Source organism: Equus przewalskii, chromosome 3 (assembly GCF_037783145.1).
Source record: "Equus przewalskii isolate Varuska chromosome 3, EquPr2, whole genome shotgun sequence".
Taxonomy (NCBI): Eukaryota; Metazoa; Chordata; class Mammalia; order Perissodactyla; family Equidae; genus Equus; species Equus przewalskii.
The window spans coordinates 35,960,281-35,974,441 of NC_091833.1; the positions used below are offsets into that span (position 1 = coordinate 35,960,281).

Genomic DNA, 14,161 nt, shown 5'->3' on the forward strand with positions numbered 1-14,161 from the left:
AGTCTCACCTTGTTATTGTTTTAATTTGCATTTCTTGATTTTTTTGTGACTTTGAACACCTCTTCTTACGCTGATTAGCTTTTTAAATTTCTTCTTCTCTAGATAGTCTGTTCATAGCCTTTGCTCTTTTCCTTTTTTTTTTTTTAATGTAAGATTAGCCCTGAGCTAACATCTGCTGCCAATCCTCCTCTTTTTGCTGAGGAAGACTGGCCCCGAGCTCACATGCATGCCCATCTTCCTCTATTTTATATGTGGGACGCCTACCACAGCATGGCTTCACAAGCAGTGCCCTGTCCACACCTGGGATCCGAACCAGTGAACCCTGGTCCACCGAAGCAGAACGTGTGCACTTAACTGCTGCGCCACCAGGCCGGCCCCTTTGCCCTTTTTCTAATTGGGGCTCCTGCCTTTTTCTTGATTTGCAGGACTATCAATGTGAAGAATCAATTATTTATCCCTGTTGTGTGGAGGAGAGGCTAAACGACTGGCCCAAAGCCACACAGCAAGAAGCAGCCTGAGGACAAGCCTGTCTGATCACAGTGCCCTGGGCAGGGTGCCAAGGAGTCAGCCCTCAGAGAGCTCAGCCCACGATGTGGCCCCTGGTGCAGAGCCAGCAACTGCTCCCACTCTCAGGCTCGGCTCAAGACACCTCCACCCTCCACACGCACGAGGAAAGGGGGCTTTAAAAGCCCATCCTTGAGATGGCAGCGCCAGGCCTGGGACAGGGACATGCACCTGCTCGCCAGGCTCTGGGGCTAGCGGGGACTCACAGCAGGTCTGGGGGACTCAGAACTCCACGCTCACAAGAGCACAAACAGAATGCCAGGGAGGCTGAGGACAGGGCCACGGGGCTTCCTCTGGAGAAGGCAGGGTGAGGAGACAAGGGCGGGCACGGGGCTCAAGAACTCAAAGCTTTGAGGGCAGGGCACGTGAGTGGGTGGGCGCTGGCCTGTCTGTTCCTGGGATGCTGCAGGGAGGGGCCCCCAGCCCACAAAGGCTCCTGACAGGACAGCTGCCCCAGCCCTCCAGGCCCAGCGCCTGCCCTTGGGGTCACAGCCCCAGGTACCCACTGGCCTCTGGAGCCCACCTGCTGGGCTCAGACCCAGCTCTGTCACCATGAGATGTGGCATGAAGAAGGCACTTCACCTCCTGTGCCTCAGTGTCCTCATGGGGTTCTTGTGAGGAGTAGATCAGCTTGGTAGACCACCTGGCACAGAGCACCTGATAAACACCAACTGTTGCTGTTCTGCTAGAGCCTTTCTCCGAGGACCCCAAACACAGCTCCCACGACCAGCTTCTGCTGTGGCTGGGCCCAGCTGCCCACCTCTGTGGTGACCCAGGTTGCTGGGGGTCCCCTCCCTCCCTGGCAGATGCTGCCATAGCTGGGGCTGGGCTGCTTTCCTTCCCCAGGGGTCCCACGTACCACCACTCAGGGCACCTGCATGCGTGCCCCACCTGGAGAATGAAGAGGATTCCTGAGAGCCCTCAGGCTGAGTACTCTGGGCTCCATCCTGCCCACCCCACTAGGCCCTGCAGCATGTATCCTGTCCTAGAGGGTGCAGCCCGAAGGGCATCCCCCTCCTGCAGAGAGGACCTAGCGGGGCAGGCTTGGTTTATTGGTGGGCATCAGTGAACTCTGGGACAGCCTGGCTCTTCTCGGTCGGTCAGCAGACGGGGGGTGGCTGTGCTGCCTGGCCTCGCCCAACCAGTGGGCTGGGGAGCAAGCCAGCTACACAGAGTGAGACATCAGTGACCTCTTTATTTTTGGCTGGGTCAGCAGCTTCCTGGGGCAGGTAACAGTATGGGTAGCGGGCTGCTGGCACGTGCTGACTCTCAGGTTCACACCCACCTGGAAGGAGATGTGCAGGGGTGGGAACTGGCCAGGGGTCTTGGGATGTCCAGTGCCTAGTGCCTAGGGTAGGAGTGTGGCTCTGAGACCCCAGACACAGGGGGTGCCCGAGGACACCTGGGCATCCAAGGGAGAGTGGAGTGGTCAATACCCAATAAATAAACAGCAGTCTCAAACCACTTGGGCCCCAGGCCTCAGGGCGGGGTGGGGGCGATGACAGGCTCTCTTCTTGACTGACGAGAAACTGGCTCAGGGAGCTGTGACTGCCTCTCAGGAGACGGGAATGGAGAGAAACCAGACCTGTCCTTGGCCAGGCCCGCGGTCCCTCTCTGCCCTGGGGTCGGCGGGCCTGCGGGGCATCAGTGGGTTGGGGCGTCAGTGGGTTGAGCCGTCAGGGGTGAGCATGCCTAGGGAAGTCCGCAGCTCTGGTGTCCCTGCATGGGGCCTCTCGGAGGCTGGGTCAGGGGAGAGAAGGCCTGCTTCCTGGGAGCTGACTCAGCTCAGGCCCACACTGTCAGGAGCAAAGGGGCCTCCTTGAGCCCCTGGGGGCGGATGTTGGGTTCCGGCGGCTTGAGAGCTGCAGAGCCCCATCACAGCTGGCCCACTGCCCCCAGGCAGCGACTCCTAGAGGGTCCTGCTCCACTACTTGCCCAGAGCCCCCCGGGGCAGCAGCTCCACGAAGCTCAGGGCGCTCTGCAGTGACGTCAGGCAGTAGCCCTCCTCTCCAATCAGGTACCTGTGTGGAGGTGTGCACGGGGGACACCTGTCACCTGGAGGGGTGCTCTGGAAGGGCGTCTGCCTTTACAAAGCAGGACTTGGATGCTGGGGCCCCACATGGGCTATCAGGGAGGCTGGGCTGGAGGCACAGCCTACCTCCCAGGTAGACGCTGCTCAGGGGACAGCCCCCCAGCTCCTGTCTAGGCAGTGTGCCAAGCAAGGGGTGGTGGGAAGAGGCTGAGGAGAGGGGTCCGTGGGCTGTGTGCACAGGTGAACCCCCAGCCAGGGAGTACATGCCCGGCCGCCGATGCCGACCCTGCCCTGGCCGGGGGACGCCTACCCCTCGTGGATGAACTCCTCCAGGGCTGCGCACTCTGACACTAGCTGGGGGAGGCCACTTCTCAGCGCCACGAAGGACAGGATGGGCAGCAGGTCATCGGCACCACTGTTAGGCAAAAGCACAGCCAGCCGGTTGGCTCCAGAGGCCAGCAGGGCTGCCCAATCCCTGCCAGCCCGCAGCCCCTGGCTTGACCCCTGGAGCAGTCTCAGGCTCATGGTTGATCTCTGCACTGGTGCCACCTGTCTGCATGGGGGCCAGGGGTGGACTCGGGTCCGCAGCACAGGAGACCATTAAGGAGCAGTGAGGCCATCCCCAAACAGGGACCCCACGCTGCAGGGCCCAGGGCTGAGCTCGGAGAGGCCCCATGGTGGAGGAGCGGGGCAGCCGCAACCTCACAAGCCCGACCCATTAGCTGCCCGAGCCTGGGAGCAGGGTGACAGAGTGTCAGCCTGGGTCCCGGGCAGCCTGCTTGCTCTTGGCATTGAGTGTTACTCAGCTCGGCCCCCCAGGCATACCAGGTCCTCCACAAGAGCCGCCTAAGTAAGCTGAGAAAGGAGTAAGTGAGGCCTGCAGGACGCTCAGAACCCTGGCCCAGGGGCCCCACAGGTCAGTGGTCTCTGGCAACAGCATGGCGGCAAAGATTGTCTCTTAGTCTGATAACTGGCGAGGCCTCACACACCATGAGTTCCTACTGGTGGCCCTGCCCTCACCTCCCTGGACACCGCACACCTGTGGGAATACAGACAGCCCCTCCCCGGCTCCTCAGATGCCCACGGGAAGAGCCACTGTGAAGCTGCGGCTGTGACTCAGACGCACTTCCGGTCCTGGCCTCTTTTATCTGCGGGGACTTACTTGGAAACGAAAAGGCAAACCGGGGAAGGCAGCAAGTGGGAACCATGCTGGGCCTGCCCCCGCTACCCCGACTCTGCAGCTGAGGCCCAGCACCCCAGCCCTAGGGGCAGTGGAGGGAGCATCTGTCTCCCTCCTCTTGGGTGGAACTCCTCCCTGCTGACCTCATCCTCACCTGCAGGCCCCCTGGGTGTACATGGATGCCAGAGCCCGCCCACTAGGCTGCAATGACAGGTGCCTTCAGGATGACCCTGGTCCCTGGGGCAGGGTGGCAGGGGGCAGAGCCCCTACAGGTGCTAAGGGGACTCCAGCCCCAGGTGGGCACCAGGGCAGAAGGCTGCTGGCAGCAGGTGCATCCAGGTGAAACTGAGGCAGGACCAGGCATTAGCGCTCCAGGCTGCAGGGCCCAGGTGGGGAAGACCCCTGCCCCATCTTGGGAGGATGGGGCAGGGCTGATGCAGGAACCCCAGAGCTGAGGGCTCAGTGCAGGAAGCAAGCTCTTCACTGGGGCCAGGACAGCTTCCTCCAGACGTGCCACTGAGGGGCCAAGCACGTGCTTCTGAGACGGGCAACTCTACTTTTCACCAGACTAGCCAGGGGGTCTGTGACCCCCTAGGAAGACCTGCCCAGAGGAGCAGGAATGCTTCGTCCACAGGGGCTGGAGCTGGGCTTCTTGATAGAAATAGGCTGGGCTCTCCTCCATGACGAGCTCTACAAAGCTTATGGGTGAACAAGGCTGCTGGGGCCCAAGTGGGCAGACGCTGGGCAAAAGCCCATGGTCTTGGTGCCCCAAACAGGGTGGGGCTTCTCTCTTCCCACAGGACTCTGAAGGCAGCCCCTCACGCGCCCAGTGAACCCCAGGATGTGCCCTTCCAGGACTCACATGGCAGCAGCACTGGGCTGGGGTCCAGCCTCCTGGGCCCGGTAGTAATCCTCCGCACAGGCGCAGATGACTCGCAGGGCCCTCACTGCAGCACAGAAGCCGGGCTTTGGGTAAGAGGCGGGGGAAGCCCGTCCCAGGATGGCCTGGAAGCCAGAACGGCTCCCGGGCACCCCTGGCACTGCCCTCATACCCGTCACGTGCAGCACGTGCAGGGCTGGGCAGGGCCAGGATGATCCCTCCCGTGGATGTTGCTCTCACATCGCTGATGTCTCGTGGGTCATTAGAGATGGGAGGCACAGGCTCCAGGTTACCCTCTAGGACGGGGATTTGTCATATCCAACTATGTTCTCCCTTCCTTTTTCCAAACCACCCTGCTGCTCACCAATGCATTCCAGCTTCTTCTGGGGGCAGCTCTCCAGAACCAGGAGCCCCAGCTCCTGGGCTGCTGCGCAGTAGGGGTAGGCACCAGCTTCCAGGGCCTCAGGGCCCCGAGGGAGGAGCTTGGTGGGGATGCCCACGGCTGCCGGGGGTGCATTCCTGTAGAGCTCCATGCTCCTGCTCAGGGCAGCCTCCCGGGGGCGGTGCACACTCCTGGGACAGAGAGAGGCCAGGCTCAGCTGCCCAGGGGACCCCGCCCTGTGACAGAGGCAGGCCTGGGGAAAGCTGGCCATGCCCTGAGTCACAGGCAGGTGTGGCACCAGCTGCAAACCTGAAACACCCAGGATGGCCTCAGAGTCAAGTGCCAGCGGGAAGCACAGTCAGAAGTTTGCCCCAGGACTCGAGAAGGGACCTGACACTACAGTGGACGGGAAAGGCCCTGTGGGGGAGTGGCACTAGGGCTGTACCTGTAGAGGGCCAGCAGCAGGGGCCAAAGCGGGGAGAAGAAGGGCTCCTCGATACAGGCCAGGCAGCGGTCCTTGGAGGCGGCCGTATTCAGGCCTTCAAAAGCCAGGAGCATCAGCGAGAGCAGCCTGTCTGCCAGGAGCAGAGCCAGCACAGCGGCGCTGTGGGGACAGCTGGGCCATCCGGCTAGGCTGGCAGCCCCTGGAGGTCACCCCCAGCCAGCCTTAGGTGCCCAGATGGGCCCCTCACCTGTCACCTCCTTGTGCCCTCCCAGAGCCAGCCTAAGTGTGGGCAGAGCCACCGTTGGCATTCCAGCTCCGCGGGGAAGGGCCTCTGCCTGGTCCTCCCTCCACACCATCCCCTCCTGTGTCCATGTGGACTGGGACTGGAGCAGGGAATCTGGGCCCTCATCCCTGGGGCTCACAGGGTCATACCCAGCTCCCGTAAGGGGCCAAGGACACAGGCCTGGGAAAAAAGGCAGAAAACACTGTCTTTCTGAAAAAGGTTTGTACCCAAAATGGACAACCTGGAAGACTTTTAAAAGCTTATACAAAGACAAGAAATGTGAGACCCAGGGAGACAGAGGATCCACTTGAGGAGGAGGGGGACCCGCTTGGGGAGAGGGGGCACCTGTGCCAGGAGAAGGGAGGACCTGCTTGGGGAGGAGGGGGGACCTGTGCCAGGAGATGGGGGAGCCTGCTTGGGGAGGAAGAGGGACCTGCCTGGGGCCAAGGGGGGACGATCAGAGAGTGTGGGCCCCACAGTTAGAAGGCCACTGACTGTCAGGCCTCCCTCACTGGTTCTTAGAAAACCACTGAGACTCTCCTCCTTGGAAAAGTCTTGGAAGTTACCTGCCACCCAAGGCCCCAACCCTTAGGGAACCCACACACTATTCTCAAAATGGAAAAGGCTGAGGGATGAGCCTCCGTCATCACCAGGCTGCACACACCCAACAGCCCGACAGTCCTTGATTTGGAGAGACGTGAGTTGGACCCGATGGGACAGCCAGGACCGCCTGGCTGCCAGAGGATCTGAGGGCAGACCCTTCCCCATTCCAGAAGACTGGAATGGACTAGACTGCATCTCCCGTGCAGCCCCGTGAGAAGACAGCCGGGCACTAGGGGCAAGCTGAGCCCGCAGCCAGCTACAGCTGCTCTCTGAGGCAGGTGCCTCCTTCTCTGCTAAGCGGGGTGTTTGGCTGGCAGGGAGGCTGGCTGGGGCCAGCTCTACAGATCAGGGCCAGCCTGGCTGCCGTGCAGAGGAAGCCCCTCCTCCGGGGCCTGTCTCTGGCCTGTGACAAGCTTTTTGCTGGCTGTGGGCTTCAGAGTTGGAGCAGCTCCTCCCACCTGCCCACCTGTCCCGCGGGGCGCTGGCCCTCACCGATGGCATTGTGGATGTCCTTGACGGTGCTCTTCAGCTGCTCCAGCAATGGCTCCTCCACCCCTGGGGTCTGGGGCTCGGGCCGCCCCCCAGGGCCCTGGCCCCACCTCTCAGAAGTAGCCAAAAACAGTTCTAGGTCTTCGAAGGAGCTGTCCTTGCGTGGCAGGCGGGATGAGGTGTCTGCCAGGGGTGAGGGCGGCCCTGCAGGGGTGCTATCCGTCCCTCTGTCAGGGGGGCTGGGGTGGAGTGGGGGTACAGGAGGACTGGCAGGGGGGTCGTTGGGAGGCCGCAGGGTCGGGCCAGGCTCAGGCAGGGAGAGCATGCAGTAGAGGCTCTGCGAGGGCCGGAGCCGCCGACTTCCAGGGGCCAGCAGCCCGTCAGCGTCCGGGGGCAGGGCGCAGCAGCTCGGGGCCGAGGCGGTGCCCACGGCAGCCCGGCTCACCACCGGGTATAGCGCGCGGTACACCGCGCACTGGAGCTTCTTCAGGAGCTGAGAGATGGGGTGGTCGGGGACGCTGCGAGCAGGGGAGAGGTGGCGTCGAGGGCACAGCGCTGGCCGCCTGTCAGGCACAGCCCCTGGCTGCCTCTGGCCTCTCTCGGCAGCCGCCGTCTACAAAGCGGCCCCGCCATCAGAGACTGCAGAGAAGTGGCTCACGTGTTACTTCCTTGCGGGTGAAGCTTGCAAAGAAAGTATGACCCACCCCTCTGAGATGGCAGGAGGCCAGCCAACGAGCTTCGGTGCCAAGGGGGCAGCCCTGGGGCCTCTGTGGGAGCCTCACTCGCCTGTCTTCTCCCTTTCTAATCCTTGGGGGGAGGGGCTACAGGCCCTGGTACCTGAGCAGGTGGGAAACCAGGCTGGTGACCAGCGACAGGTCTCCTGGGCTCCTCTTGAGCTTGGCCCTCCAGTGCTTCGGCCAGTCCTGCAGGACAGGAGACTTCTGGCACCACAGCGGGACCCCACGATGAGACGCCCCTCCATCCCTGCCAAGGCCTTTCTCCACACCCTTCCTGGGGTGCAGGGAAGACCCCCACAGTCAAGCCGCGGGACCCCTGCCCTGCCCCCAGGAGGAGCTGCTGCCCATGACCACAGCCCGCCCCCACGGTGGGACTCACGTGGTCCTGCTCATACTCGAGGACGGCGGCATAGAGGGCCCGCTGCTCCCGCTCCTCCGGGGTCAGGGCGACTTGACTACAGAACCTCCTGGGGAGGAAGCACGGGGCTGGCAGCCTCAGGGCTGGACAGGCAGGTGGGGGAGGCCCTACCTGTCCCCCCAGCTGCCCTGAGAGCAGTGGGAGGAGACACACCTGTTGGCGGCCTCCTGGAGTCGCAGCCGGCGCTCCTCCATCTTCCTCTGCAGCTGGGATGGAGAGTCAAGGCTGTGTGTGATGGGGGGGGCCCCAGCGCCGTGCTGGACACAGCGGGTACGGTCCAGCGGGACAGGAGGGAGGAGGCAGCAGGGCTGGAGAATGTGTGCCCACTCAGAGAAAGAAGGCAAGTCCTAGCTGACTGCAAGGACGGAGAGGAGCCCGTGGGCACTGGGAGGGGCAGGAAGGCCTGTGCAAAGGTCTGGAGGGCAGAGGAAGGGCGGCTAGGCAGTAACCATCCCCTGAGGACATGCCTCTCCAAAGCCGAAAGAATTCTGTTCCTGCACCCCGATCCTCAGCTCAAGGTCACACTCTGAATTTCCTCCTTGGGACACCAAGGATGGATGGGAAGGATACTGTCTCCTCCCGGGCCTTGGCGATCACCAGGTTCTCCATCATCTGCCGCTGCAGGGACAGGGTCTAGGAAGGAAAGGAGGGAATAACGCCTACTTCCTCTCCCCCACCAACCCAGACCCTCCTTGGGCGCTGCTCACCAGGGATGTCTTCTGCGTGGCCTGGCTGGGGTCCAGACGGGCCATCCGGGCCTCATACGCAGCCTTCAGCTTCTGGTTCTGCAGGGAGGCCTCCTCCAAGGGTGTTAGCTCCCTGGAAATGGTGATAAACTGCTGTCCAGGCCCCAGGAAGCCCAGGAATGCTCTGGTGACCTGAGGACACTTCCTGACCCTGCCCTGAGTCCAGAAGGTGAGGAGGTGGTGATGGGGCAGGCAAGGAATATAAAAGGGGGAGGAGATCTGGAGAGGACTGAAGACACTTGCCCTGCTGAAATGTGGGCCTGCTACTGCCAGGACTTCTGGCTTTCCAAGAAAAGCTGGACATCGGAACTTCATGAAAACCAGTTATAGTGTTTGGCAACAACACAAAACTCCTCAAGGGCACCATGTGGACCAAACAGCTAGATCAGTTTGCAACCCATGAAAGGGAGAACGATGTCTACTCCATAACAGCTACCAACGGTCAGCCCTCCACGAAACCTTTCAGTCCCACCTGTCTTCCTGCTTCCATGGGTGGGAGAGGGTTACCTGTGGGGCACACAGGACCGAGGAGGGAAGGTTTGTCCTGGGATGCAAGTCTTGTGCCTGGCCCTGCCCCAAAGCTCCACGTGCAGAAACGAGGTGCCTTGGACCCCTGAATGGAAGTGGCCCCTGAGGCCTGGCAACAGCAGGGCAAGAAGGACCCAGTCCTCCTTGTTTACCCTCCTTAGGATTCTTGAATCTATGTCTGGGTGTCTTTCATCAGTTCTAGAAAATTACCTGCCATTATATTTTCAAATAATGCCTCTCTTTCATTTTCTTCTCTTTCTCTGGAACTCTAATAATCTTATGTTAGACTTTCCATGTCTCTTTCAAAAATTTTTTTTATTTCCTGTGAGTCATTCTAGATATATTTTGGCCTTTCATCCAATTCACTAATTCTCTCTTCAGCTATGTCTATCCTGCTTTTGTAAATTTGTCCACTTGCTTTTGTGCACATGTGTGGATTTTTACTGCACAATATAATTTGTTGTTATTGTTCCAGTTAGTTTTTAAAAATAACTTTGGTATTATATTTTTCATTTTGCTTCTACTTGGTTCTTTGTTTGCTGGGTTAGGTTTTATAGTTTCTTGTTTCCTGTGGGTATTTTCAAACTTATTTTTTATTTTTCTAAATACAGAGTGCATGACTGTTTTAGAATCTGTGTCTGATAAATGTTTTAAGACTGTGTAGGTCTGTTTCTGCTATCATTCCTTCATAGTTTCTCTTTCCTTTTTGTGCTTGGTCATCTTTGTTTGCCACTCATTTTATGAAAGTTGAAGGTGCTCTGCTCCAAAGACGATTTACATTCATTTCTGCTAGGTACAAGGGTGCTTCCACTCTGGGACCCATCTCACTAAATTCATATGGTTAGCTCACTTTGTCTGGCCTTCAAACCCAGGCTCAGCCCACCTTCCATTTTGCCCCATCTTACTTCTTAGAGCTTTGTGACTCTACCACCTGAAGCTTCTGGAAGATCTCTGGCGGCAGAAACGGAGAGAGCTTCCCCCCCTCATCTGAGTACACCCGGCGATGTCGGGTAGTGGGTGCGGGGACAGGAGCAGCCACAGGCATGGCTGGCTTCACGTGTGTTTTCCCTGCAAGACATATGTAGCCAAGAGTCAGCACAGGATCCCCACATTCCACAGAGGAGATGCAGATTGGGGGGATGCTCCAGGAAAACCTTCTGCTGCAGACCCACCAAGCTTGGCAGCTGTCGACTGGGCCCTCTCCAGACACTGCTCGGCCAGTTTCAGCATCTTCGAGGTGTCTGGGGGCAGAGTTTCCCCAGCTTCTGGGAAGCAAGGGACAAGAAGGCTGGTCACCATCACGTCTATCACTCATCAGATTCTTGCTGAGATAAAAACAGAGGCAAGCCCACCCCTTCCTCACCTCTGATCCCTGGGTGAGCCCACCCCCTCCTTGTCTCTGACCATTTGCCGGGGGTTACTTCCTGACCCTGTGTGGGCTCTGAGCTTGGCCAGCCCAGCATGTGACTGACTGTCTTGCCATCTTGGCTGGAGCAGTGGAGCCCTCTCCCTGCCTAACTAGGCCTCTTCTCCTCACCGAGGGCTTCGTGTCTACCCACAGCCCCTCCTCAAGGTAGGACTTATGGTGGACACAGGCCACTGCACAGACAGCTTCATCACCCATCTCCCGCCCTCTGGCTGTCCTCACCCCCACCCCTGACGCTTCCCTGGAGCTTCTGTTCTGCATTCCCTCCTCTGGAAACCTCTCCTTATCAGTAGACACGCTATAGGGGCTGCCACCCCAAACCCTACCCTGGACTCCACCAGCCCCAGCTCCTGACCCACCTCCTGCTTCGTGTACAGCTGGCCCCTCCCCATACTCTATTTTAGCCCCTGACTCCCACTGAAACCGCCCCCACTCACCCACCCGTACTGTGCTCTGCTCTGAGAGCATCCTCCGCCTCTCAGGGTCTCTCTCCTCCAAGACATCCCCCTCAGGGCCTCTCCCACTGCACCCTCCTCCCATTCTCCAATCTTGGAGTGAGTGGAGCTCTGCTAAGCTCCCTGGCTTCCTAGGACAGCTCAGTTCAGGTGATTCCCACCTCTCCCTGACCACTGTGCTTCTGTGTTCACTGGGCTGCTGGACATCTCCAGCAGGATGTGCTCATGACGCAGCTCTCCATTCCTCCCTCACAGGTCTGCTCCTGCCACCCCCGCGCACCCTGCCCCATGCCTCACTGTCCCCGCAGAAGCTCACTGTTCCCCCCCACCCCCAAGTATGGTGAGGTCTACCTTTAAAGAACATCCCCAAGTCCTTCACTCCCGCAACTCTAGGTGCTCCCATCACCGCTGGCCGCACTGTGGGTGCCTCCTGGAGGCTCTGCTTCCATGCGGCCTCTCCTCACAAAGCCTCCATGAGCTTCCCCTCACCCCAGATCGACCCCAGTTCCACCCACGGCCCTGCCTGCCCCAACTGCACCTTCCTCTTTCCAGGGTGTCTACCCTTCCTTGTACTCGGTACCTGCTCTCATCCCAAGCTTTTGTGCATCTCTCCACTGGGACTGCTACCCCCATACTCCTCCATGGGCTGGGGTTCAGTGTCCAGTCTCTCCACGGCATTCCCATCCCCTTACTCACAGCACCTGTCCCTTCCTGCTCCCGAGTCACACTGTGACAGCTTGTGCTCACTGAGTGCACACCCGTTCACCTTCTGCTAATGACCAAGCAGGCAGAACCCAGGACACCCGCAGGCCTGGCACCCACCAAGGGCTAAGTTGTCCACAGCCTGCCCAACATGGAAGGAGCGGCAAGGCTGAGAGCTGTACCTTTAGTGCTTTCCACTTCTTCCAGCAGCACCTGGGAGATGTAGTGGATGCTCCTCAGGTATTCCATATATGCCTCCTGTGCACGGGGGAGAGAAGCGGCAGAGGTCAGGTCAGTGGAGGCAAACTATTCCATTACGCTTGCCTGGTCCCTTGTGGGAAACACAGGGATGGTGCATCTACTATCTCTGAGATAGACTTGAGACATCCAGCCTGAGGCAGTTGGCTGGTAAGTCCTCCAGGTCTAATCAGTGATGTTCTGCCTGGGGCACAGATTGTCTCTCTCTTCTCCAGACTTGGAGGAAAAGATACCCAGCTGGGCATCAATCCTCTCACTGCCTTTCTCTCCAGCACAGGAAGGAATTGAGACTCTCATTCAGTGTGCCAGGGGAAGCAGCCTTGACAAGTGCTGTCAGTTTTCACTCTATGCAACAAGTTTCCTTCTTGCACAACTCAGAAGCTATTCATTCAGTGGCTTTAAAAAAATATTTCCTGGGACGTTAAAAAGGGAGTGATGTTACAATTCTCACAAGAACGTTCTGGCTTAGGTTCTGGGAAATCCCTTTCGGGAACCCCAGAATACGTACTCCCTGGGCATGCAGGAGTCCAGAACACTAGAATATTGACAGTTTCAAGGGTGTGACCATCCTGTTCAGAGCTCCCCGACAGAGCTAGGGGCATTTGGAAGCACAGCATAGTGTTTAGTCTTTTGTTTTTTGCATCCCAGTTCTCAAATTACCCACTAAAGTCTGCACCTCAGAAATACGGATACAACGGATGCCAGGAAGGATTTCCAACTGGGCACCTGCTGCTCTAGAAAACCAACTTGGGGAAAGCAGAGGCTGGCGGGACCGGTGCTTTTCCCGGGCCCTCGCACCTCCTCCTTCCGGGGCAGCGGAGGGGGCTCAGCCCGCTTCTCCACCTGGGCGACACCCCTTCTCGGACGAGCCACGTCTCTCCCCGCGCGCCTTCCCTTCCAAACAAGCTCTCCAGACGCCTGGAAAGCCGCGGCGAACCTTTCCTGGATCCCGTCCCCTTTGGATCGGATGGACTCTCCAGCGTGTGCCCAGAGAACACACAGACACAGGGAGCCGCCGGCCCCAGACGTCCCAAGGGCCGCGCACACCCCTGGAAGCCCCTACAGGTGAAGCCTCAGCTCCGACGCCCCCCGGCGGACCGACGGAGCGCGCAGGGCGGCAGCCGCGGGAGCTGTCCAAGGTCACCAGGGCCCCGAGCCCCGCGCGCCGTCCGCCGCCCGCCGCCCCCAGCGCGAGGGTCCCGCCGGCGCCCACCCCGCGGCCCCGCCCAGCCCCGCCCCGCCCCCGGGTCTGCGCCGCGGCCCCCGTCCCCACCCCCGCCCCCGCCTAGCTGCGCCGCGCCTCGCCTCGCCTCGCCTCACCCGGGGCCTGTTGCCGGTGTCTAGCTCGATGGCCCCGTTGGCCAGCTTCATGGCACACTGCAGCGGCTTCACCGCGCCGTCCCCGGCCGCAGCGGCCATGGCTCCGGGCGGCGGAGGCGGCGGCGGCGGCTGAGGGGCGGGGCGGGCGGCCCGGAGCCCGGAACGCAGCTTGCGCGGGCGCGGGCGCCACCGGAGCAGCGGACCGCCGGAACAGGTGGGACGGGCGAGGGCGTACTTCCGGCAGCCCCTCCCAGGCCGCCCTGAGCGCTCAGTTCCTGGGGCCGAAGGGGAGGAGGTGGGGATGGCTGAGCTCACAAGTAACCTCCTCACGCACTTGCCACGAGCGTGTGAGCGCAATAAGCGGCGCTCTCACTCCGCGTCTGTGACACGCCAACCACGTAGGCACCGCCCCTTGTCCTCACGCCCCGCCCCTTCCTTCACCTTCCTCACGCCGCCCCGCCCCTCCATTCGCCCCGCTCGTTCCCTCATCTCTCTCTCTCTCTGTCCCCCCCCCCCCCCGCTCAAACTTCTCGCCCTCGTCGCTCCGCCCGTCGCCCTCATCACTCCGCCCCTCTTTGCTCCACCCTGCTCCAATTCCAGTGAGCCGAGCGGAGCCGAACAGCGGAGCTGAGCGGAAATGAGCGAGCACAGTCCAGCGGAACGGACGAGAGGCTCTGGACCGAGCAGGACCTAGCTGGGCCGAGTGGCCAGGC

At 60.4% G+C, this 14,161-nt stretch overlaps 1 protein-coding gene across 5 annotated transcripts; it reads right to left on the reverse strand.

Moving 5' to 3' along the window:
- Positions 1–1,739: 1,739 nt before the first annotated feature.
- On the reverse strand, positions 1,740–14,149 carry VPS9D1 (VPS9 domain containing 1). Of its 5 annotated transcripts, none has more exons than XR_011538586.1 (15): positions 13,449–14,055; positions 12,053–12,128; positions 10,460–10,552; positions 10,193–10,355; positions 8,721–8,832; positions 8,584–8,646; positions 8,167–8,219; positions 7,975–8,062; positions 7,696–7,781; positions 6,862–7,376; positions 5,484–5,946; positions 5,021–5,229; positions 4,639–4,723; positions 2,907–3,011; positions 1,740–2,585 (listed from the first exon to the last, which is right to left on the reverse strand). XR_011538586.1 is itself a non-coding variant. In XM_070614033.1 (15 exons), the coding sequence occupies exons 1-15, from the start codon at positions 13,545–13,547 to the stop codon at positions 2,492–2,494; spliced, it is 1,968 nt and encodes a 655-aa protein (XP_070470134.1). In that variant the 5' UTR covers positions 13,548–14,149; the 3' UTR covers positions 1,740–2,491. The 5 variants fall into 5 exon arrangements, 4 of the variants coding, with proteins under 4 accessions (XP_070470134.1, XP_070470133.1, XP_070470135.1 ...); XM_070614033.1 differs by having other exon boundaries at positions 5,484–5,613; positions 10,460–10,549; positions 13,449–14,149; XM_070614032.1 differs by having other exon boundaries at positions 5,484–5,613.
- Positions 14,150–14,161: the final 12 nt, after the last annotated feature.

Bases quoted from the DNA above. Each gene is read 5' to 3' on its own strand.
- VPS9D1 (XM_070614032.1), bottom strand. From the start codon at position 13,547: ATGGCCGCTGCGGCCGGGGACGGCGCGGTGAAGCCGCTGCAGTGTGCC. The intron at 12,129-13,448 runs GTGAGGCGAGGC...CCCCGTGCACAG, and splicing joins ACACCGGCAACAGGCCCCGG to GAGGCATATATGGAATACCT. The intron at 4,724-5,020 runs GTGAGCAGCAGG...TCTGTGCTGCAG, and splicing joins GAAGAAGCTGGAATGCATTG to TGAGGGCCCTGCGAGTCATC.